The sequence below is a fragment of the Perissodus microlepis genome, chromosome 4 (assembly GCF_051167445.1).
Source record: "Perissodus microlepis isolate ML-2025 ecotype Zambia chromosome 4, ASM5116744v1, whole genome shotgun sequence".
Lineage (NCBI taxonomy): Eukaryota > Metazoa > Chordata > Actinopteri > Cichliformes > Cichlidae > Perissodus > Perissodus microlepis.
Genome location: NC_140464.1, coordinates 1,423,043 through 1,448,192, shown reverse-complemented (window position 1 = coordinate 1,448,192; position 25,150 = coordinate 1,423,043). Strand labels below are relative to the sequence as shown.

Genomic DNA, 25,150 nt, shown 5'->3' with positions numbered 1-25,150 from the left:
GTGTGTGTCTGCACGTGTGTGTGTCTGCACGTGTGTGTGTCTGTACACGTGTGTGTCTGTACACGTGTGTGTCTGTACATGTGTGTGTCTGTGTCTGCACGTGTGTGTCTGCACGTGTGTGTGTCTGTGTGTCTGTACATTTGTGTGTCTGCACATGTGTGTGTCTGCACGTGTGTGTGTCTGTACATGTGTGTGTCTGTGTCTGCACGTGTGTGTCTGCACGTGTGTGTCTGTACGTGTGTGTGTGTCTGCACGTGTGTGTGTCTGTACGTGTGTGTGTCTGCACGTGTGTGTGTTTGCACGTGTGTGTGTCTGTACGTGTGTGTGTCTGTACGTGTGTGTGTCTGTACACATGTGTGTCTGTACATGTGTGTGTCTGTACATGTGTGTGTCTGTGTCTGCACGTGTGTGTCTGCACGTGTGTGTGTCTGTGTGTCTGTACATTTGTGTGTCTGCACATGTGTGTGTCTGTACGTGTGTGTGTCTGTACGTGTGTGTGTGTGTCTGCACGTGTGTGTGTCTGCACGTGTGTGTGTCTGTACATGTGTGTGTCTGTGTCTGTACATGTGTGTGTCTGTGTCTGTACATGTGTGTGTCTGTACATGTGTGTGTCTGCACGTGTGTGTGTCTGTACATGTGTGTGTCTGTGTGTCTGCATGTGTGTGTGTCTGTGTGTCTGTACGTGTGTGTGTCTGTGTGTTTGCACGTGTGTGTGTCTGCACGTGTGTGTGTCTGTGTGTTTGCACGTGTGTGTGTCTGCAAATGTGTGTGTCTGCAAATGTGTGTGTCTGCAAATGTGTGTGTCTGTACGTGTGTGTGTCTGTACGTGTGTGTGTCTGTACATGTGTGTGTCTGTGTGTCTGCACGTGTGTGTGTCTGCACGTGTGTGTGTCTGTGTGTCTGCACGTGTGTGTGTCTGCACGTGTGTGTGTCTGTACGTGTGTGTGTCTGTACATGTGTGTCTGTCTGTACGTGTGTGTGTCTGTGTGTCTGCACGTGTGTGTGTCTGTGTGTCTGCACGTGTGTGTGTCTGCACGTGTGTGTGTCTGCACGTGTGTGTGTCTGTGTGTCTGCAAATGTGTGTGTCTGCACGTGTGTGTGTCTGTGTGTCTGCACGTGTGTGTGTCTGCACGTGTGTGTGTCTGCAAATGTGTGTGTCTGCAAATGTGTGTGTCTGCACGTGTGTGTGTCTGCACGTGTGTGTGTCTGCACGTGTGTGTGTATGTGTGTCTGTACATGTGTGTGTCTGCACGTGTGTGTGTCTGTACGTGTGTGTGTCTGTGTGTCTGTACGTGTGTGTGTCTGTACATGTGTGTGTCTGTGTCTGCACGTGTGTGTGTATGTGTGTCTGTACATGTGTGTGTCTGCACGTGTGTGTGTCTGTGTGTCTGCACGTGTGTGTGTCTGCACGTGTGTGTGTCTGCACGTGTGTGTGTCTGTGTGTCTGCACGTGTGTGTGTCTACACGTGTGTGTGTCTGTACATGTGTGTGTCTGCACGTGTGTGTGTCTGTGTGTCTGCACGTGTGTGTGTCTGCACGTGTGTGTGTCTGCACATGTGTGTGTCTGTGTGTCTGCACGTGTGTGTGTCTGCACGTGTGTGTCTGCACGTGTGTGTCTGTACGTGTGTGTCTGCACGTGTGTGTCTGTACGTGTGTGTCTGTACGTGTGTGTCTGCACGTGTGTGTCTGTGTCTGCACGTGTGTGTGTCTGTGTGTCTGTACATTTGTGTGTCTGCACGTGTGTGTCTGTACATGTGTGTGTCTGTGTCTGCACGTGTGTGTGTCTGTGTGTCTGTACATTTGTGTGTCTGCACGTGTGTGTCTGCACGTGTGTGTCTGTACATGTGTGTGTCTGTGTCTGCACGTGTGTGTCTGCACGTGTGTGTGTCTGTGTGTCTGCACGTGTGTGTGTCTGCACGTGTGTGTGTCTGCACATGTGTGTGTCTGCACGTGTGTGTGTCTGTACATGTGTGTGTGTGTGTCTGTACATGTGTGTGTCTGTGTCTGTACATGTGTGTGTCTGCACGTGTGTGTGTCTGTACGTGTGTGTGTCTGTACGTGTGTGTGTCTGTGTGTCTGCACGTGTGTGTGTCTGTGTGTCTGTACGTGTGTGTGTCTGTACGTGTGTGTGTCTGTGTGTCTGCACGTGTGTGTGTCTGCACGTGTGTGTGTCTGTACATGTGTGTGTCTGTACGTGTGTGTGTCTGTACATGTGTGTGTGTCTGTCTGTACGTGTGTGTGTCTGTGTGTCTGCACGTGTGTGTGTCTGCACGTGTGTGTGTCTGTGTGTCTGCACGTGTGTGTGTCTGCACGTGTGTGTGTCTGCAAATGTGTGTGTCTGCACGTGTGTGTGTCTGCACGTGTGTGTGTCTGTACGTGTGTGTGTCTGTACGTGTGTGTGTCTGTGTCTGCACGTGTGTCTGTGTCTGCACGTGTGTGTGTCTGCACGTGTGTGTGTATGTGTGTCTGTACATGTGTGTGTCTGTGTCTGCACGTGTGTGTGTCTGCACGTGTGTGCGTCTGTACATGTGTGTGTATGTGTGTCTGTACATGTGTGTGTCTGTGTGTCTGCACGTGTGTGTGTATGTGTGTCTGTACATGTGTGTGTCTGCACGTGTGTGTGTCTGTACATGTGTGTGTCTGTACGTGTGTGTGTCTGCACGTGTGTGTGTCTGCACATGTGTGTGTCTGTGTGTCTGCACGTGTGTGTGTCTGTACATGTGTGTGTCTGTGTGTCTGCACGTGTGTGTGTCTGTACGTGTGTGTGTCTGTACATGTGTGTGTCTGTGTGTCTGCACGTGTGTGTGTATGTGTGTCTGTACATGTGTGTGTCTGCACGTGTGTGTGTCTGTACATGTGTGTGTCTGTACGTGTGTGTGTCTGCACGTGTGTGTGTCTGTACATGTGTGTGTCTGTGTGTCTGCACGTGTGTGTGTCTGCACGTGTGTGTGTCTGTACGTGTGTGTGTCTGCACGTGTGTGTGTCTGTGTGTCTGCACGTGTGTGTGTCTGCACGTGTGTGTGTCTGTGTGTCTGTACGTGTGTGTGTCTGTACGTGTGTGTGTCTGTACATGTGTGTGTCTGTGTGTCTGTACATGTTTGTGTCTGTGTGTCTGCACGTGTGTGTGTGTCTGCACGTGTGTGTGTCTGTACATGTTTGTGTCTGTGTGTCTGTACATGTGTGTGTCTGCACGTGTGTGTGTCTGTACATGTGTGTCTCTGTGTGTCTGTACGTGTGTGTGTCTGCACGTGTGTGTGTCTGTGTGTCTGCACGTGTGTCTGCACGTGTGTGTGTCTGTGTGTCTGTACGTGTGTGTGTCTGTACATGTGTGTGTCTGCACGTGTGTGTGTCTGTACGTGTGTGTGTCTGCACGTGTGTGTGTGTGTGTGTCTGTACGTGTGTGTGTCTGCACGTGTGTGTGTGTCTGTACGTGTGTGTCTGTCTGCACGTGTGTGTGTGTCTGCACGTGTGTGTTTCTCTGCACGTGTGTGTGTCTGCAAATGTGTGTGTCTGTACATGTGTGTGTCTGTGTGTCTGTACATGTGTGTGTCTGTGTGTCTGTACGTGTGTGTGTCTGTACGTGTGTGTGTCTGTGTGTCTGTACATGTGTGTGTCTGTGTGTCTGTACGTGTGTGTGTCTGTACGTGTGTGTGTCTGTGTGTCTGCACGTGTGTGTGTCTGCACGTGTGTGTGTGTCTGTACATGTGTGTGTCTGTGTGTCTGTACGTGTGTGTGTCTGTACGTGTGTGTGTCTGTGTGTCTGTACATGTGTGTGTCTGCACGTGTGTGTGTCTGTGTGTCTGCACGTGTGTGTGTCTGCACGTGTGTGTGTCTGTACATGTGTCTGTACGTGTGTCTGTACATGTGTGTGTCTGTACATGTGTGTGTCTGTACATGTGTGTGTCTGTGTGTCTGCACGTGTGTGTGTCTGCACGTGTGTGTCTGTGTGTCTGCACGTGTGTGTGTCTGCACGTGTGTCTGTACGTGTGTGTGTCTGTACATGTGTGTGTCTGTGTGTCTGTACGTGTGTGTGTCTGTACATGTGTGTGTCTGTGTGTCTGCACGTGTGTGTGTCTGCACGTGTGTGTGTCTGTACGTGTGTGTGTCTGCACGTGTGTGTGTCTGTACGTGTGTGTCTGTGTGTCTGTACGTGTGTGTGTCTGTACATGTGTGTGTCTGTGTGTCTGTACGTGTGTGTGTCTGTACATGTGTGTGTCTGTGTGTCTGCACGTGTGTGTGTCTGTACGTGTGTGTGTCTGCACGTGTGTGTGTCTGCACGTGTGTGTGTCTGTACATGTGTCTGTACGTGTGTCTGTACATGTGTGTGTCTGTACATGTGTCTGTCTGTACATGTGTGTGTCTGTGTGTCTGCACGTGTGTGTGTCTGCACGTGTGTGTCTGTGTGTCTGCACGTGTGTGTGTCTGTACGTGTGTCTGTACGTGTGTGTGTCTGTACATGTGTGTGTCTGTGTGTCTGTACGTGTGTGTGTCTGTACATGTGTGTGTCTGTGTGTCTGCACGTGTGTGTGTCTGCACGTGTGTGTGTCTGCACGTGTGTGTGTCTGTACGTGTGTGTCTGTGTGTCTGCACGTGTGTGTGTCTGCACGTGTGTGTGTCTGTACGTGTGTGTGTCTGTACGTGTGTGTCTGTGTGTCTGTACATGTGTGTGTCTGCACGTGTGTGTCTGCACGTGTGTGTGTCTGTACGTGTGTGTCTGTGTGTCTGTACATGTGTGTGTCTGCACGTGTGTGTCTGCACGTGTGTGTGTCTGTACGTGTGTCTGTGTGTCTGTACATGTGTGTGTCTGCACGTGTGTGTCTGTGTGTCTGTACATGTGTGTGTCTGCACGTGTGTGTCTGTGTGTCTGTACATGTGTGTGTCTGCACGTGTGTGTGTCTGTGTTCATTTTTTGCCATCATATAAACACATTTATTCCAGGCTGAGTGATGTGTCCACAGGTCATGTGACTAGCGGTGACACGTGCCACCTTCAGACTGAGGACCGCGCGCTCGCACTCACCACTTCGTAGTGTCCGTACTGAGCAGCCAGGTGCAGCGGGATGTGGCCGTCGAGTGAGGCGCCGTTGACCGAGGCTCCGGAGCGCAGCAGCATCAGGACCGACTCGGCTTTTCCCTGCCAGGCTGCGTAATGCAGCGGGCGCATTCCTGCACGACACCAACAACACAAAAACCGTCGGAGTGAGCCGAGTCGCTGTAAAACACGTGGAGGCGGAGCCGATCACAAGGCGGTGTAACCGAGCGCCTCACCGTTACTATCCTTGATGTCCACGGTGGCCTGAGCCTCGAGCAGCGCCGCCAGCAGCTCGCTCGTCCCTGTGAGAGCGGCGTGGTGCAGCGCTGAGAACCTGGCAGGGGTCGAAGGTCACACAGAGAGACAAAGAGCATTAAAGTCAAACAACCCTCGCCTTCTAGTTTTCACTCGTTTGATTTTTCCAACATTAACTATGATGGACAATATTCCCAAACTTTGACCCTTGTGTTGTCCTTGGGTCATTTCTGTCCTCTAAAGAAATCTTTTGCTATCAAAAATGTGTTTTTTATTCATCAAATGGTCTGAAAATAACAGAAGTTATTCATTACTATACTGTGCATGATTGGAATAAGTTTTAAGTAATTTGATTTATTTATGGGGTTTTTATTGGATTTTATAACACCTGTGGTCCTCGTGGACAAAAATGACCCCAAAGTACAAAGTGTTGCAAAGAGCCGTATTTTCACAACATACTGCTTTCAAACATCTTTGATCTTGGATCACTGATGTGTGGGGTCAAACAAAGGTCATAACAACCACAACAACAACAGGCAGCACAATGAGGAGGCAGGTGCTCTATATTCAATGAAATTTTATTTATACAGCGCCAAATCACAACAACAGCCGCATCAAATTGCTTCATATTGTAAGGTCGACCCTACAATAATACATACACAGAAAGTAGCTCACAGGCCTCCACTGCACTGGAGATGTGCATACTTTGATGAGCATACTTTTTTTTACCATGTTGTGCAAAGCAATGACCAGCAGGACAAAGCACATATTGTCCTCTAGTATAATGAGGAGGGAGAATCAATGTTCAGGAAGATCCAGGGTTAGAAGATATAGAAAATATTGTCAATATTTAGAGCACATGCTACCCTTTCTCTGAAAAAGCACATCACCCACCTGCAGAAGTGGAAGAAGGCTATGAAGTGAAGGAAAGTGATGAAGAATCTGAACTATGTTCAAGTAGGTTCTTAGGCATCCAGCACATGGTAGTCTGAGGAGCTTGGAAAGAAAGTGACTGGGCTTCTTGAAGTTTCTTGAATTTTCAGAATATGAAACTGAAATAGAAGATGTGTCAGAGGACTGCACATCTTCCATTTCAATTATGATGAAGACAAAGAATCAAGCAGGAAAGAGGAGTCAGCTGAGACAGAGGAATATTTGCAGTAATGTGAGGAAACACTGATCTGGTCTTCTATCCTTCCCAGTGACAGACGATGCCTGACTCTCTCATGTGCCTCAGAGAAAGACGATCTACCACAGTCCAAGCACAGATGCCAGGTCTCATACTCCTTCAGTGGCTTTTCTACTCGAGCACTGAAAGCATTACACACAGTGTATTCTGCTTGTATTCTGCTTTTTAACGTTCACAGGCCAATGGATGCATCAGAGACCAAGTTGGGGTTCAGTAACTTGCCCAAGGACACCTTGGTAAGAACTCCAGACTAGAGCACACAGAGATTGAACCAACAACCATCCAATTAGCAGATGAGCTGCTCTACAGCCAACTCAATGACGAACAAGGAGGGACAACGAGAGAGGAAGAAAAATGGATCGAATGCAGCTGTAGGCATATGTGGGTGTGTTGATTCTTACTGCTGTGCATCCAGTAGAGTCGCTACGGCCAGTTCATGACATCCTGAGTCTGGTAGAGAAGTTTTAAAGGTGACACAAGATTAATCATAGAAGCACAAAAAGGAAATAATTTCTTGATAAAGACACAATAGATGATCATCGTTCACGACACAAACGTGCTCCCATGAGGTGTATGGAACAAGTGGGTGTTTCTCCTGCTGTGATGTAAGATCCTGGTACTGATGTGACTGCATGAGCACCAAGTCCCCTTCAGAGGACTCTGTCCAACAGAACATCCAAGTAAACCAGGGAGCTATGAGATAAAAACATGGGCAGCATGTGATGCAGGTCCAGCTGTACATGGAACATGCTCGTGTGCGATGGCAAACCGTCTGTCCTGCAGTCAGGACACGCGAGTTGTCCCCAACATTGCAGGTTTCCAAAAGAAAACAATCACCTGTAACAGCTTGTTTACTGTATATGACCCTTGGCCTGCAACTGCAGAAAGAAAGCTGTCCATGATGGGACCAGTGCAGAGGAATGAACCTGAGCTTCCTCCTGCACTTGGGTCAAATATGGACACGCCTTTGTCCTCATGAAAGTTTGCCTTCACTCAGACCCATGCCCTGCTGTCCTACCATGCCAAAATATAGAAAACTGTCAGGTAATGAGTTGGAATAAAGATGAATAAAACCTTGAAACACAGAGATGGATGATATTTTATACTTATTGCTTTATAAACAGTCAAAGCAAACGGGGTCATTTTTGAGCCCAGAGGACAACAGATGTGATTATTTGCTGCCAGTAAAAAACTTGAAGTAGTTTAAAAACAGCTTTCTAAATTAACTTTGACATAAACCCGTCTGTGATCATCTGTTAAAGCAGCCGACTCTGGTTGTGATACGATCCCCACGATAACTGATGATTTAACTTATTTTTTACCTGAAAACAAAGAAAAAATTCATTTTTATGAGGTTTTTATCAGACTTCAATTTGAAATGGAATAAAAAAAGATTGTGTCAAAATGTTTGAATTAAGTTTTAATTAAAAGTGGGGGAAAATCCACTTCATATTAATTAAGTATCAATCAAACCAGATGGGGACATTTCTGACCCCTGAGGACCACAGGTGTGATTATGTGCTGCCATTTAAAATTTATAAATGGTTCAAAAAAAACCTTTCTCACTAAAGTTCAACATACAGCACTCTGTAGTTAGTCAGATAGTCAAAATTATCTAAACAATTAAATATTTTATTTTCTTGTTTTATTTTCGCTTAAAAAACGGTGTATTTTTTGTAAACAAGGTCTGGTGGCCCTAAAATGTATAATGTTGGGTAAATTTTGTGTTAATGTGTTGGTCTTAAGTTAAACTCAGGTGTAACACTGAATTGATTGACAATTTATACTTTAAAAAAAACTCAAATGAAGTGGGGACATTTCTGACCCCTGAGGACCACAGGTGTGTGGAAATCGGGAGGACATTATGAGGGTTAAGACAGGAAGTCGACACAGTGACACTCCCAGTGTCTCGCCCTTTGGGGTAACCACACACACACACACACACACACACTCACGCTTTATTCATGAACTTCCTGTGCTGTGTCATGTTTGCGTGTGTGTGTGCGTGCGACACAAAGGCGTCACTTTCACAGCTCGACAGAGCGGCGTATGTTTCAGACTGAAAGCAGCTTCAGATCCTGTTTGCAGCGTGAGGCTCAGCTGGATCCCATCAGCCTCACACACACACACACACGCGCAGACACACACACAGACACACACACAGACACACACAGCCGCTGGCTTCATTCACACAGAATCAAAGCGCCTTTGAAAGCAGCTCTGCTCTTCAATGAGAGACCACAGCGCTGCTCTTCTTCCTCACAACAACGAGATTCTGTGGTGATTTGAAATCCTGCATCCAGACTCCGTTCTGCGATCGGGGTGTGTCTGGGAGCCAAACAAAAGGCTGAACAAACGCTCCGCGGTGCCTGGACTCGCCGCCGCACGCATGGAGAGAAGGGCGGAGGCCGACTATTGTGAGTCAGACAGACCTGTGGGTGCAGGTAACGGCAACACCTGGGAGCACGTCCAGATGTGCCGGGCTCACGTCTGACATGGTATTGTGTGTGCAGATGAACCAGCTTGACCGAGGTGGGCGTGTCACCGAGGTGGGCGTGTCACCGAGGTGGGCGTGTCACCGAGGTGGGCGTGTCCGTATGTTATCGTTCATGCAGAAACTGCTCCATGTTCGCTTCATGAATGAAATCTGTTGCAGACACAAACGCCGAGAATAAACGGAGCTCCACCTTTCTGGAACGTCACGGCTCCGATCGGCTTCTTTCACATTCCAACTGCGACCAAACGAACACACGCAACGCCCTCGACCTGCGGGCGACTGCGGCGGCGACCCGGTGGGACCCGGCCAGCCCCCCGACCGTCGCGGACAGACAGTGCTGATCAGAGCTGCTCGTCTGTGGGACTCCTGCATCATTCTGCTCACATCCGCGAGGCTCGGTCTGAATATTAATAGTTAAAATGAATTTCTGTGAATTTCTCCGTAATGACATGGACCCTATTTTGACAAACAGACGGAGCCTGACTGACCGCAGACGGTCTTACTGCTGTTTTAACTTTAAAGATGAAAGATCTCTTTGTGAGAACAGAGCAACTCGCTGTGTTCACATCTGTTTACAACAAACGCCTTTAAAAAGCCCAGGCTGAACGTGAAGACGAGGAAACTCTGCGACTGCTTTCTGACTTTGTGATGAAGTCACGAGCGGCGCACGTCGAAGCATCCTCCCCCACATGTGAGGCGCTCAGCAGAGGCCGACGCTCGGGGCCACGCGTCCTGTGTAAAGACAGCAGCAGAAACATTACAGGCGCTCTGCAGCGAGCCGAGAAAGACCCGAAGAAGAGAGGACGCTTTGAGTGCAGCGCTGCTCTCCTTTCTATCTGTTGCGTAATGCGAGCGATGGCATTCATGTGGGTAGGAGACGGCGCCGAGGGCAACTCCAACAGTAATGGATGGATCGCTGAGAGAGGCAGCAGAGAGCAGGAGGAGGAGGAGGAGTCAGGAGCGAGGGTCGAGCGTGTCGGTGTGCCGTGGACATCACTCGCCTGAACGGGCTGAAGGCTGCTAACGAGCTGCAGACACGTCGTTATTAGCAGAGGATTAAAGGGCGAGCAGGGCGAGGAGGAGGTCACTCCTTTCTTACCAGTGAACATGGAGCTGGGCGCCGCTTTGGGAAACGAATGTTTCACACGCTGAAATGGCTCCTCCTCACTTTACGTCCACAAACATCTGGAACGCCGCCTCCGTGGGCTTCACGTATCCAGACGCGTTGAAGTCCAGACTTTTAATTCGATTCAAACCGAATCTTTATTAAATCACGAAAAACGTTTTTTTTAACCAAGTCGCCTTTTTATAGAGGCTCAAACGTACGCGGACGAAGCAACATGACGTCAGACTCCAGCATCACATCTGTGTGAGGCGTAAACTTTCTCTGGACCTCATCAGAATAACATTTTCATAAATAAATACAGATGTATGATAAATAGATAGATGATAACTCTGAGGTGTTTCAGTAACACCAACCTGAAAGTTCAGATCAGTAACGTTCAATATTGATGTTGATGATATTTGATGCTTTTGTTTTCTATTTTTCCCATAAAACGTAAAGTAAACACAGTTCTTTACTGCGCTCCCTGTGGCAGAGCGAGGGCCTCCCTGACCTCCCCTCTCATCACCTCCTCTCACCGAGCAGGAGGGCCACAGGAACAGAGAGACCCTGACCCCTCCCTCTCTGCTGGTGTCATCCTACAGACTGGAATGCACTGCAGTGGTATTAAATACAACACACACACACACACACACACACACACTTGGACAGAGAGGGAAAGCTACAGCTGACATTCCTGCTGATAGTGTCACATTCCTGCAGAGGCCCGACCAATCACAGAGCTCTAAATCTTCCTCCGACTGCCGTCTGTCTGCTGGAGACGACCAGCAGCAAATACCTGATTTCCTTTGGACCTCTCGTGCACCATACAACAGTTTTGGTTGGTGATTGGCTGCTTGATGTCAGGGGCGGGACGACCACCATCTGTGGCGTTACTGAAATCTGTAGATTTGTGTTCATGACCTCGAGCATCAGCGCCTCGTCTCGTTTTCCTCTTTCGCTCGACAGACTGAAGAGCGACAAAGAAAGTCAAAGGAGTCGTTCACAGGAAAAACGTCCCAACGACAGAGAACGCTGAAGGAAGCAGTGCGCGCTCAGACGGCAGCGTGTGGACGCAGCCTGAGTCTGAAGAATCAAAGAGATCATCTTCCAGTCGTCACCGACCAAACTGACACGGAGCTTCAACGCTCGGGGAGTGTTGAAGCTGCGTGAGAGTCCGAGGAACAGGAAGCGAAACTGTGGAGGCTTCATCGTTTCTAACACACGTCCACGGCACAGAAACTACAGCCGCTGGCAGCTCGGGCCGCCTCCCGAACAAAAGGCCCGATCTGCCGTCATCGCGGGGAGCCATTCCAGCGCCGCTCTCCATGGAAACACATCCAAACATGGAGCCAACGGGCTGCCGGAGACCTCAGAGCAGACTCACATACTAATTTGTCTCACAGGGACGCAGAGAGGCCTCCTACTGTGTGTGTGTGTTTTTCTCTCACACACACACACACACACACACACACACACACACGCCAGCAAAGACAAACGATGTGAGTGATGAATGGCCGACCTGGCCAAAGTCCTTCACGGGGCACTTTCTCTCCTCACCTGGAGAAGGCGGGCGCTCAGTGCTGAAAGCCAATCAGAGCTCAGAGGAGGAAACCGCCAGCTTCTGTTCAGGCAGCGTTCTGGCGAGGGCAGCGAGTGCACACACACACACACACACAGACACAGACACACACACACGCACACACAGACACACGCAGACACACGCACACAGACACACACACACACACACTATTTCCCAGCGTCCGTCCTTAAGGAGCCCACTTGTCTCCTCTCTCTTTAACCTTTCCTGACCTCTGCTGTCAGCGCTGTATTAAGTCATCCAGGCTCTTTGTAAACACTCCTATCTTAATGGTCACCGCTCTCCCCCCTGACCTTTGACCCCGCTTCCACCATCCCTCCTCCTCCGGCCCTCTGTGGAGCCTACAAAAGGAGCCGGACACTTGAAGGTGGCGCGGTGGTCTCCAGACGGTCTGTGAGCCTTTGTGTCGACTTAAAGCTGAAAAGAGTCAAACGTGTGTTTTATGAAGCTCGACCCAGCTGACACTTCCTGATTCATGGGCCACAGGCAGACGTCACACCTGATACACCGCAGAGAAATCTGGTGTTGATATTTGACCTGCACATCGCAGTCTAATTAACTCCATTTCTACAATAAATTAGTCAAACAGCATAATTGAATGTTTTATTTGTTTTTCCTGCTCTATTATTATTTGACCTCCAGGGTGCACAGAGAGGACATAAAGACATGCTCGTCAGATTGAGGAGGGAGGAAACAACCTCGGGGACTCGACGAGGACAGATTAAAGTCTCCTCGTCTCCTTCCAGGCTGCTAGTGTTTAAGCGGCCGATGAAGGTCTCAAACCCACACGCTAAAGAACCAAAACAAAGAAGCTTTACACAAAGTTTGTGCTCCGTCCACTCAGCAGATTCAGAGTGGAAACTTTTTATAGGAGCTCGGGGAGCAGAGAGTAAAAAAAGCTCCCTCGCTGGGCGGAGCGGGCCCAGAAAACGTCTTTTTATAGTGTTGACTTCATCACTCACCCATCTGAGTCCTGGTAGTTCACATTCAGCCTCTTAGTGGAGCCCAGCAGCTCTGAAACACAAGAACACACAGAAGATGAGCGCCCGATCGTGGTCATGTGAGACGTCCCCCCGTCCAGCTTCACCTGAACGATCCGCTCGCTGGACGGGAGGACGGCTGGAACACGTGGTTAAAAAGTCAAACGTACACGAAGCTCATTGACTTAAAGACTGAAACCGAGAATAACGCTGAGCTAAAGGATCGTGGGTAATGTAGGATTTAAACTGACAGCAACAGCGTGTCTGTTTCTGACAAACAGACCAGCTGTTATAAACCAGCTGCAGGAGAAGGAGAACCACTGCTTCAAGCTAACCTTGTTCTGATTGGCTGCCCTTTGCAGACAGAAGCTTTAAACACACAGATGGGCGGAGCTTCTGTCTGTGATGCTACAAATCTGAAAACGAGAGGTTTTTCACATTCATGAACCAAACGGCCGTTTCACTTCCTCACAAACTCCTCCACCGCTGTCTTTACAGTTTTGAACGCAGTATAATGGCAGATGCATTATGGGTAATATTGATGTGTTTGTGGCTGTGTGACAGGCTAATTTGACCTTTGACCTTCCTGTGTGTGTCTTACTGCTGTCCTGCTGACAGCCTGCAGGGTCCGAACTAACCACAGTGCCGTCCTGTATGAGCTCACGCGATCCATCGTTAGAACTTTTCTTTCCAGCGGCGGTCAGAGGCGTCTGATGGAAGCTCATGAGTCGGTGATAACGTCCACGTCTGACTGCTGCGGGATGACGAGGTGTCAGAGACTCTCTTCCACCGGAGGAAATCCAATCAGAGCCGATGGGAGGAGAAGCTTCCTGCAGCAGACAGGGACACCCGATCGTAAATCGTCCTCCCGAGCACGCTTCATTAGCCTCTGGCCCGGCCCTGACCTCCTCAGCAGGTTTGCTGCTCAGACACTGAGAGATGAAGCTCGGCGCCTCTTTGATCTGCTGCCAGAAAAGTTCCTCGCCGCCGGGGGCGACACCACAGACTCGTTCCCGTCCTCGTCTCGCAGCCTCGTTTTCACTGCTGCTCGCTGGAATGCCGTCCTTCTTGAAGCGAGGGGGTTCCTCGACGGTCCGGGCTCTGTTTGGTATGGTGGCGTCTAATCAGCGCGTCATCGTAACGCCACGGTCAGCAACAGGAAGTCAGAGCGTCTCTCTCCTGCTGAGCTATCAGCAGTCAGAGCTCTGCGCAGGTTCAGGAGCTCATGGAAACCAGTTTAACATCTTCTGACTTCTTACGTCAAAACCTGTAAACACAGCGATCAAAGGAGCTGCAGCGTTTACTGTCAGGGGTCAAAGGTCAGCCTGCAGGGGCTTCACAGACACCACCTCCACCGTGAGTCTGCTGCCACCGCCCTTAAAACCCCCCTCACCCCCTCACCAACAACAACAGCAGCGTTTGAAGTAATGAGGATCTCGGGGCAACGCGGCAGGCTCGCCCTCCGGGACCACAGCGCTGCTTTGATAATGACCTGGATTTCAGAATGAACAGGAATAAATCAGCATGAGCGGAGATGCAGGAACGGGCTGAACGCAGGGAGGAAGTCGCCGCCGCTGCGTTTCACCACGTGAAGCGGGACCACTCTACTCCACCCTCTCTCTCAGAGAAAGGCTGGACGTCACGGCGGAACGAAACGCCATAATTCTATAATCACATCAATAATGTGATCGCTTCATTTTTACATAAACGTTCTGAGTTTGACAGCAGCAGGCCCTGGAGTGGTGAGGATCGGTTCTGTGAAATATGTTTCTGAAGATCATATCGTCCCGATGACTCAGGGAACCAGACCACAGCCGAGGCTGCGGACCAGCCTGCTGCTCCCGAGCTCTGCGTGCACCAACAGTCGGCTTCTAACGCGCGGCGATGGGGCGGGGACCAAAAATCCCTTCTGCAGGAAAATGACTGGAAATGATTCAACGATCAAGACGATTAAAAGTAAAAAGTAAATTTAGGCGGTTTAACCTCCTGAGACCCGAACTCTTCCACAGCAGCATTTTTAATTTCTCTTTGATATTTGGGCTGATTGCGACCTGATGAATGTAAAAACAAAGAATTACCAGATTTTTTTTTACATAATTTTTGTTTTTAAGAAAAATGAGATCCACTTATGAGGATATTCGTTTAAAATTGTGATAGAACAGTAGCAGCATAACGTCCTCGTAAGTGGACATCAGGCCCTTGTAGAGCAAAATTGAGTATTTTGGTCTAAATAACCCAAAATGTGATGTCCACATATGTGGACGCAGGTCCTAGGAGGTTAAAGTGAAAGCATTGAGTCACAGCCACAGCTGTGACCACCGGCGTGCAACTCTCAACCTTGACCCACCTCGCCAGGTTGGAGGCAACCTAACAACCACCAAACAGTTGAGTCTGACTGACTCCCTGCAGTCACTCTCAGTCAGTCTCTGCCCACGAGCGTCTCCAACAGAGACTGAGCGGCTGTGCTCGGGTTATACTGTTTAAAGCCTTTGTGTCTTTCTGCAGTACACTGCAGCAACTACGTCACTATTCAAGGAGGAGTCTGTTTCACGTCTATCAGCAAACTTCACATAGTTGCCAACTTAACTCCAATCGACTGCAGACTGATAGCAGTCCGACTTACTGCTGTTTCACTGACGTGTTGATGCAGCAACGCAACTCTAAAGACGAGCGGCCGCAGACCTGCTTCCCCTGTGTAACGTTGGACCCAAGAAACATAAGCCGGAGCGAATTTGACGACAGCAGAACTTTTATTTAACACTGTGGTTTACAGGGACACAGACACTCCAGCTCTCTCTCTGCTGTCACGTCCGCCCTTCTCCTCCGACTGTCACTGCCAACATATAAAGAGACACAATCACTGTCAGATCCCAGCACACCTGTTCACCCCGCCCCTGCGCCGCCCCGGGAGCTCACTGCGTCACCCCTCCTCTGCAGCTGGCCAGAGACCACACCCACGCCACACACTGGTTCTCTGATTGGCTTCAGTCAGCAGGGAAGCTTCCCGCCAGCATCTCTCCAGGACTCCAAACGATCTGTGCGCAGGATGTTTTACTAGAAGCTCCGGTGGGACACACAGCAGTGTGCGTTTAATCTCTGGGCTTGAAATAGGAGTGACATTGGTCTTTATTACTGATTAAATTAAGAAGAAAATTAATGACAAATTAGAACATAAACTCCTCTGTAAACACACACACACACACACACCCTCTGACAACGTGATCAGACGTTAACGAGGCAGGTTTGACATCCACACCGACCCCCGGCAGCTTCTTCATCATCTGCTGCACATTTGTCCAGAGTTATTTTTAACTTTATGTTTGTGGAGCAAGGCGTGGCCGGGTCCCAGCAAAGGCTGCAGGCTTCTGCTTTTTATAATTTCAGCTGAAACGTCGGCGTCCTGCGGATCAGCCGCCACAAGAATGCACGGAGAGGAGGAGCAGGAGGTTTTCTGCAGGAGTCTGCAGATTTCAGCGGTCTGGGTTGGGATGGTGAAGTGGATTCTGAAAGTAGATCTGTTGTAAAAGAAAAAAATTGAAGCTAAAATTAGCCGCCCGCTGCGAGTGTCTATGATTAGACGTCTGCAGGCTGCGGCTCACATCTTTTTGTTTCCCAGCTGCGTGTAAAACAAAGCCCTAAAAGACGGGGCGCCGCGGAGCCGCGTGGAGGCCGGCGGCGGCGTGCTGGCCCTCCTCCAAACACCACAACAGACTCAGAGGCACAAAGTGAAACTCCTGCAGATTACAGCGTGCAGTTCAAACACCAGCGCCTTCATGTGGTTCAGCAGGTCACATGACTGCAGATACCAGCCAGCGAGGCCAACAGCACGCGCTCAGCCTCGTCAGCTGATCGCAGTCTGACAGCTTCAGCGGGTCCACCTGCTTTTTAAGGAGCGACCTCGGGTTCTCGGTCAGAGATGTTTCTGTGTGACTTCGTCAGTGTGGGTCGTACGGCCTCACGCTGACTCCAGAACAGTTTGGTGCTCAGAGGAGCTCACGGTCCACTCTGTGACTCCGAGGAGCTCAAACCATCATCAACTATCGACAAACATCACACATTCACTCTGCGTCATCTCTGATTACGCAACTGTGAAACAGCTGGAGACGCTCACACTGTAATAAGTACGGCATTGTAATGCTTCAGTCAGACAGGGTGAACTTTGACCTCTCCGTGTTCGGGTCCCTTTCGTTTCACGGGACACGACGTGACCCTCACTTCCTGTAAGTCTGTCTCGTTTTATGACGTTTTGTGACGTGTGTGAGTGCGAGTCCTTCACAGAGACGTTTTGTTTGATGAAGCTCGGCCGGAAACACGGGCACCAACCAGCACCTCTTCCTCACTCCTCCTCCTCCTGGCCTTCAGAGAGCCTGGCACGGGAACACAGGAAGCTCTGCGAGTGTTTGTCCAAAGCAGCAGCGGGACGAGTCTGCCTCTCATCTGCTGACTGAATGAGGACAACGCGGTGAAGATGAAGACGTCCTTACGTCTTATCGGAGGTCTGAAGCGACGAGGACACGGGGGAGGCTCGTGCCCGCGCTCCGTCCTCGGCTCAGAGAACTTCCCTTACGGTTGGACTGGGAGCCCAGCAGGACTGCAATCACAGACTGGTTTTATCTGCTGTAGCTTTAGACAAACACGGCGAGCATATGTTAGATATTAAACGTAAGAATAACAGTCTAGTTTTTGTCTGCTGGATCTGCTCCAATAAAGCTTTGTGAAGTCCAGAAAAGGAAGCGTAACAGCCTGACTATTTTCATAAAGAATGCATTTACTGTGAGCTTCAGTTCAGTTTCTCCTGCTTTGGTTCAAACAGTTAATCAGTAAGGACCAAAATGTCTCTGAACCCTGGACAAAAGAGACGCACTGGTTGACGTAAGCAGCTTGTTTCAGACACAGCATGAGCTGAGCTCAGGCCTCATTTAAATAAAGAAGGATTGTTTTCAACTGTGGATCATACACAGCTGCTCAAAAACACAAAGATGCAAAAATATCATCTTTGATTTAGTGCAGCTCATGAAGCTCAGAAAGGAAGTAATCAGCCCTTCTGTCCTTTCAGAGTAAAACACAGTCTTTAAAGAAGCTAAAAGCCCGGAGCTTAAAAACAGTGAAGGCACCTGATGGAGGAAATCCAGACTTGTCCATGTTTATCAGAAGTTTTTGTTGCTTTCAGCAGGTTGTCCTTCCTCAGACAGCAATAAAGTTTAAACGTATTTGAACAACACACCTGTGACACTGATGTGGATTTTCATTATCCTGGGTGTGTGTGTGTGTGTGTGTGTGTGTGTGTGTGTGTGTGTGTGTGTGTGTGTGTGTGTGTGTGTGTGTGTGCTGCGGAGGCATCGGGCTGTAACCTGACCGTGACTCTGTGTGGGAGGAAGAGGAGGGGGTGGTGTTGTGCTGACGGAGGCTCGGCTCTCAGGGACAAAGCCGTGGCCCTTCCTCACTTCCTGTCCCAACACTATTGTTCCACAGGGCGGGAGCGAGCAGCGGACCCCGCCCTGAAGGAAACAACAAAATCACTGAGCGAGGAAACTTCCTCAGACTCTCTTAATTTACAGTCCAGACCCTGCAGTCCACACACACACACACACACACACACACACACTTTGAAAGTCGTCCATATTTTCAAAGTGACCTCTTGTTATAGTTTGATGCTGTAAAGGTCGTATGGTCGTTGGGTTTTCTCTGAATCTATTATTGTACGATCTACCGTACAATATAAAAACGCCTCGAGGGGACTGTTGTTGTGATTTGGCGCTATATAAATAAAACTGAATTGAATTGAATTAAAGCTCCGAGGCTCCGCCCCAAATGAAACTCTGCCCTCTTCAGGGCCCTGTGCCAGTGACACAAAAGTCTGATGTTTACGTGAGCGTGTGTTTAACCTGCAGTGTGACAACAGTTCAGGACGTCTGCTGATGTGAGGAAACAACAAGCACACAAAGTGAACAAAAACTGTTTTTTTACCCTGACAGGAAACCACAGCGGAGACGCCGTGACGGGAGACGCCGTGACGGGAGACACTGACACTGTGACGGGACCTAACTCACAAAGTCACACAGCACAGACAAACTAACCAATCAACACAGCAGAGTGAAGCTTATGGTGAATGAAGTCTGGAGGAGAGCGACGTCACTTCCTGTCAGCAGGTGAAGCAGTGAAACACGTCGTCCACTTGTCCTGAGTCTGATACTCCCCATCGAAGGAGCTTCAGCTCCTCGCAGCACAAACTTTTCTCCAACTTCATGACAAAGTTCCAATAAATTCTTCATCACTTCCGGTTCCACGGAGCAAGTCTCACCACGAGGCATTTGCATCTGCGGGCTGGAGCCGCTCTATCGGCCGCCTGATAACAGCGACGTCCCGCTGGCAGCACAGCTGATAAGACGGCCTCCTTCCTCACTCGCCTTCCCGCCTCAGCCTTCCTGCTGACGCTCTGCGGGCTCGGCGGGAATGTAAACACACGGGTCTGCCACACAGGCTCCAAACACACAACAAAACCGTCACGCACGCTCTTCAGGCAAGCCTGAGCAGACAAACGAAGGGCGCACGAGCCCACGGTCCATCGACGTACCTGTGAGCATTGGTTCCAGTGAGGAACACAGCCACGTCCTTTATTTTGAAAGGAAAAGGAAACTCAAATGTCAACCTGAACTTGCATCTGAGGGGAGCAGCCGATACGAGCGGCTTCAGGAAACCTCCCACGATGAAGATTCAGGCGGGAAAGTCGGGCTGGTTTTAGGCTCAGGAGCTCAGGATAACCCGGCCGATGGGAGCTCGATGTCTCTGACATATTTGCAGGTCTGATCAGAGACAGCAGATCAGTACAAAGCACAGTCTGCTCCTGCAGTCAAACAGCTGGACGCCTCACACGTCACGGTGACGTCACCAGCAGTTCACAGGAGCGCTTTTACTGCTCTGTGCCACTGTGGAGGTTACAGGACGGCTTTCTGCTGCTCCAGGCTTGCTGTTATTTGTCAGTCCTGGTTGCTGATGCTTGACTTTTGTCACTTTGTGTCACTTCCTGTCTGACGGCAGGTGAAACCCGACACGACCTACCGCCTTAAACATCAAATTTACTCTGTTTTTTTAAACACAACACGCGAAGATGTTTTCTAATAATTCGATTACTCTTCATCAACCAAAGAGGTGAAAAAGGGCAGACTCGGATCCTCCACAGCAGAAGCAGAGAGGAACCTCAGAGTTATGAGAAGCTCCAGTATCCACACAGAGAAGGCCTCCGTCAGCTGATGTATGCATCCTCTGCATGCACAAACAGGCCCGTCACGCACGCTGACTGATGGAGGAGAAGCAGGGAAGGACTTTGTTCTGAGGCCGGGCTGACAGAAACGAGCGCCTGCAAACTCGGAGACACAGAAACAGAAGCTGGGATCTGTTGTGTCCATCCTGTCAGAGAAATTTTACAACTAATCAGCTTAAAAACTGAAGCAGGAACAAGGAGAGCGTCCCTGAACGCGTCCCTGAACGCGTCCCTGAACGCGTCCCTGAACGCGTCCAGGGACGCGTCCCTGAACGCGTCCCTGAACGCGTCCCTGAACGCGTCCCGGTGCAAACACACCTGTGAGATGGTCACAGTTCGGTCTTAAGGTCGGAGAGGAGACTGAAGCAAAGCCTGAGGCTTGACTTTCGGCGCTCTGCTGGGTCATTATGACACGCAAAAGGTTTCAGCGTTTATCGTCTGAACCGAGCGTTTGTGTTCACGTGAAGAAATCTGAAAACACAAACGTGCGCAGGTCAGGCCGCTCTGTGGACGGGGCTCGGGTCAGCTGATAGCCAACCACGATGAAGGGTCACAATAATGAGCCTGATTAACAACCACGGGGCCCCGTGGCACTCAGCTCTGACAGAAAGTATGATTTCATGAGAGAAACTCATCCAGACTTGCTGTTTGGAAACAGGCATCTTAGAAACGGTGAGGCTTCCAGTGATTTGTGATGTAACTCTGACAGATGCAGCCTGCGCAGAGCAAAACTCTCACTGAGCTTAAAGCTGTTAAAGACGTTTTAAATGAGAGAGGGAGACATCACATTACGAGCTCTGTGAAGCTCAGATCAAACGGGGAGAATCTGCATTTCTGACCGTCTGCAGGTTCCTGAACTTTCGTTTTTTCCACACTGAGTGGTTAGAAGTGTGTTTCGGTTGCTATTTGCCAAGAGGCCAGAGTCAACAGAGCCTAATGAGGACGCTGAGATGGTTTCCTGAGTGCGCTGACAGCCGCCTCTTTCACACTCTGCTGTGGAGACGTGATCAGGACTCTTCAGGCCTGAGCGCCGTCCAGAGCGGCTGGCAGCAGGGCCCGGCCTGGTGGAGCTAATGGAGTGGGCCAACAGTAAATATTCACATTATAGCAGCAGCTGGTGTTTTTATCCTGTCAGGAAGCTTTTACAACCAGAACTATGATCTGAATGCTTTTGCTTTTCCTAGATCAGCTCGGTATTACATACACTTTCACTTCTTACATGACATGTGGGATACAGTATGAAAATGTCTGGAGCCCAGCCAGGGTCACAGGGCTCCAGAGCTCCATTGCTTCAGCCCCCCACAGCCACATAACCTGGGACCTACAAGTAGCCACAGCACAGTGGGGGGAGGGGGGGTGTAAGACCACCAGAAGGAGAGAGCCAGAAAACAACCAGGTCAGTAGGGACCCCGCCGTGGGTGGTGGTCTGCAATGACAACGTCCTGGAGCAGCACCAAGCGCGGCCACCACAGAGAGTCGACTGGATGTGCAGAGGAGTCCTGGGGCTCATCTGCACACTGAGTCAAACACCAGCCATCCACTCAATTACAGCAGCGTGTTAATGACACACTCGCCGTCCCAGAGGAGGCACGTTTAGACTCAAACCTCAGAGGGAAATTTGGGCTGAGAGCTGCTGATGAATGAACGGCTCGGACGTGCCGGAGCACAACTCTTTCCTTCAACCTGTTCGTGTAAGAACAGCTTAATTACAGCCAGCCTGCAGGCTTTAAACACACACTGGTGAGTGCCAAACCAACGGGGCCGGGTGGCATTAATCACGAGGCAGCTGAGATTACTCGAGTATGCGCTCACTTTAACAAAAACATCACACTGTCTGCTGACCTCAAGCTAAACGTTTTTATTGCAAGAACAAGATCATGATGTTAAAGTTCAAATTGAATCCAGCACAGAAGCAGCATTACATCGCTGTTTGCAAACATCTGCACCGACAGCGTGCTAACACGAAGCTAACACTGAGCTAGCTGAGAACCAAAGTGACTATCGAGCTAAGTGTATGCAGACTCCAGCCCAGCAGCCAGAGCCTGAACAGTGACGAGCAGCCAGGCCTTTACTTTCCTCCGGCTGCTGTTCATCTTTCATTAACACTGAAGTACAGATTGTGTGTCCTCAGGGATCTGTGCAGCCTCAGGTTTTATAGTTAACTGCTAATTATGAGAAACACCTTTCAGCTCCTTTTATACAGTAACAAGGTAATAATGTAACTAGTTACTCTCACGGCAGTGTAATGAAGTAATGTCCTGCATTACTTTTAAGTAATGTGATGTGTAATAGATTACTTTTTTGCGAAACAATCCCATAAATGATGCAGCCTGGCAGTGCTAAACAGCACCGCCAGGATTTTATTAGTATTCACCAGTAAAACGTTATCCATGTTTTACTGGTGACAGAACATGCAGGACTGTTACTGGTTGTCCCGACTGTTACATCTAATGTAACTGTAAGCCTAACTGGCTTAAACGCTCCCTCTCAGAACTGTTTATTTCAGCTAAAAATGCTCTGACAGACAGAAGCCGTCGATCTTCTGTCCGGTCTTTCCAGTATTGTTTTCCCAGTAAAGTGGTTCAGGGTGGGGCGTGGTGTGTGTTCCTCTTCCTATCCCAACCTCAAACAAGAAAGAGGCTCAGGACTCGGCACATATTGTTCGGGGGGGATATGAGCTCAGCTCCACGCCCGTTCCTCTTTTCCTCGCTGACAAAAACCTCCTTCAATCAGGACAGTCGCAGCACCAGGACCTCCTCCTCCCTCGTACACCACCTCCTCCAGCCTGCTACATGTGACCAGGCATTCCTGTGTGGCCGATCAAGCCTCCACTTACATAAACTGACATTCACAGTTTAGGCCACAGAGATTACTTTATTCTTATACTTGTGATTGATCAATGAGGTGACAAAAACAAATATGAGAACACTGAATGAGGGTTTAATGTCTGAGTAAAGTCTTGAGGGGTTAGGGGTCGGGTCAGCGGGCGTGGCAGCCTTCCTTTAGTGCTCTAATGTGATTTCCATGAGTTTAGGAGGAATGACAAGTAGATGATTAACAGTGAGGTGAATGAATGTTACATTTTAAGGCTAATGGTAAATGGCCTGTATTTGTACAGTGCTTTACTAGTCCCTAAGCTTTACACATCCAGTCATCCTCACATTCACACACTGGTGATGGCAGCTACATTGTAGCCACAGCCACCCTGGGCGCACTGACAGAGGCGAGGCTGCCGGACACTGGCGCCACCGGGCCCTCTGACCACCACCAGTAGGCAGCGGGTGAAGCGTCTTGCCCAAGGACACAACGACCTTCTGATTACAAGGCGAACTCACAACACTCGAGCCACGATCGCCGATAATGAATTGAATTATTTAAACAAGTTTTGTAAACCTTAACTCTCTGAGCTTCTGACTTCCTGTAAGTGAGGGGAAGTGTATGAGTGTCACAGAGCTGAATTACCAGCCTCTGAAACGATGTGTACATCTGCACATCCTGTATCATAAGCACCAGCCTGCTGAGATGGCAGATATTTAATGTTCAAAGGATTATTATCCAAACCCTGAAACTGAAAGCTGAAGACAGCTAACGGACGTGGAAACAGTCCGGTCTGATGACCAGCTAATCCAGGAGAAGGAAACAGCTGTGACCTGAGAAGCCTGAACCTGAACCACAGCAGAGGTGAGAAAGCCTAATCAACATAAAGGTGTGACTGCGCTTCATCCTCTTCTCTCTGCAGGAGCGAGCATCTGCTGGCAGCGCCGCGAGGCCTCGCCGGTCTCCCTCGCCGGTCTCCCTCGCCGGTCTCCCTCGCCTCCCTCTCTTTGGCTGAAGACTTCAGGAAACGCTCCGTGTGCGGCTGGTTTTCACCAGACTCAAATTCCAGCCTCAGCGAGCAGATCGAAGGTACTGCCGTGGGCTTTGCATACCAGCGCCATGACATCAGCGTCTCTATTCTCCCCTCTGCATTCAAACGCTGCTCTGCAACACGGACAATAGCTGGCACAGATACAACACAGGGGCTGAGGGGGCGGGTGGGAGTGGGTGCTGGAGAAGCAGAAAACTGAGTAAAACTTGGAGCTCGTAATCCGCAGCTGTGAGCGGGACGTCACGCTGGGCCGACGGCCTCAAACCGCACTCATCTCTGAGCCTTTTATCACCGTTAAAGTGTCAGAGCGAGCAGATCTGGACAGACGTGCGCAGGCCAGCGCTTCGGAGGGAAAATAAAGCCTCGTTTTTTAGCATCTCACCACAATCCTGACCTAAATTAGAGTGCAGTGAATTCCTCTCGTGCTCAGTGGTGGGAACGGTTCCTCAAACAAAGTCAGAGGCAGATCAGAACTCATAAGTCAGACGCAGGACAGTCTCGCTAACGGCAGAGAATGAGAGTCCGACGAACCGACACTTTGAACTTTTCCCTCTGAGAAGGAACGGTTTACTGCCAGAGGCCCGGCTCAAAGCAAGCTACAGATCACAGCTGGTTTCAGGTGGGAGCTCCTCAGCACCGATCTGCCATTTCACCAGGAACGTTGTTAGCACCTGTAGGGTCCTCGGGATCTACTCACTTCAAAATCATCCTTCTTTATTTTATACAATCAGAAAAAAAAAACATTCTAGCTCCTCCCCTTTAAGCCAGCTTTCTTCTGATTGGCTGCCCCTTGTACACGGAGGGTTTAAACGTCATATCTCTGCCTGGGCTGATCATATAAGATTCATCTGTCTGACCTCTTAACGTCTAAGAGCAGAAAACAACCTGTGGATCTGTGTATTTATCACCCCCTCTGACCTCACTGACACCCTCCACTGTAGCAGCAGAAGCCAGGGGGCGGAGCTAAAGCAGCCAGGCTGTTTATGTTTGTTTTAGAGCGCTGAAAACTGATCTTCAGGAAATCCTTCAGGAACAAGGACGTGTGGAAACAACGACTCAGACACCAACACTCGTTTCCTGAGCTGCCTGTAGGCTCTTCATCACCCAGGTTACGGTAATCTTAAGAGCTCAAGAAGTCCAGCCGACTTTAACTCCAGCGCTTGAAACTCACTCCATGGCTGGTTCTTGTCAGCAGGCTTCCAGAAGTCGGCCAATCTTTAAAAAGAGGAAGTCCTTAAAGGGGGAGGAGCCAAAACAGCTCGTGTTTAAACACAGGATGAACTTAAAGGCTGCACAAAGGCCAAGGATAAGATAAAGAAGGATTATTTTGAACTGTGACTCATGCAAAGCTGCTGCACCACAGCCCC

The 25,150-nt window shown here is 49.6% G+C and overlaps 1 protein-coding gene across 4 annotated transcripts in view; it reads right to left on the bottom strand.

Moving 5' to 3' along the window:
- The window catches only part of caskin2b (CASK interacting protein 2b), a 62,887-nt gene that overhangs the window by 27,554 nt on the left and 10,183 nt on the right, over window positions 1–25,150 (bottom strand). For all 4 annotated transcript variants that reach the window (XM_084924971.1, XM_084924972.1, XM_084924973.1 and 1 more), the window contains exons 3-5: window positions 12,637–12,688; window positions 5,268–5,365; window positions 5,020–5,165 (exon numbers count right to left, since the gene is read on the bottom strand). In XM_084924971.1, the coding sequence (XP_084781097.1) occupies window positions 5,020–5,165; window positions 5,268–5,365; window positions 12,637–12,688 (296 nt within the window). The remainder of the gene's footprint in view (window positions 1–5,019; window positions 5,166–5,267; window positions 5,366–12,636; window positions 12,689–25,150) is intronic.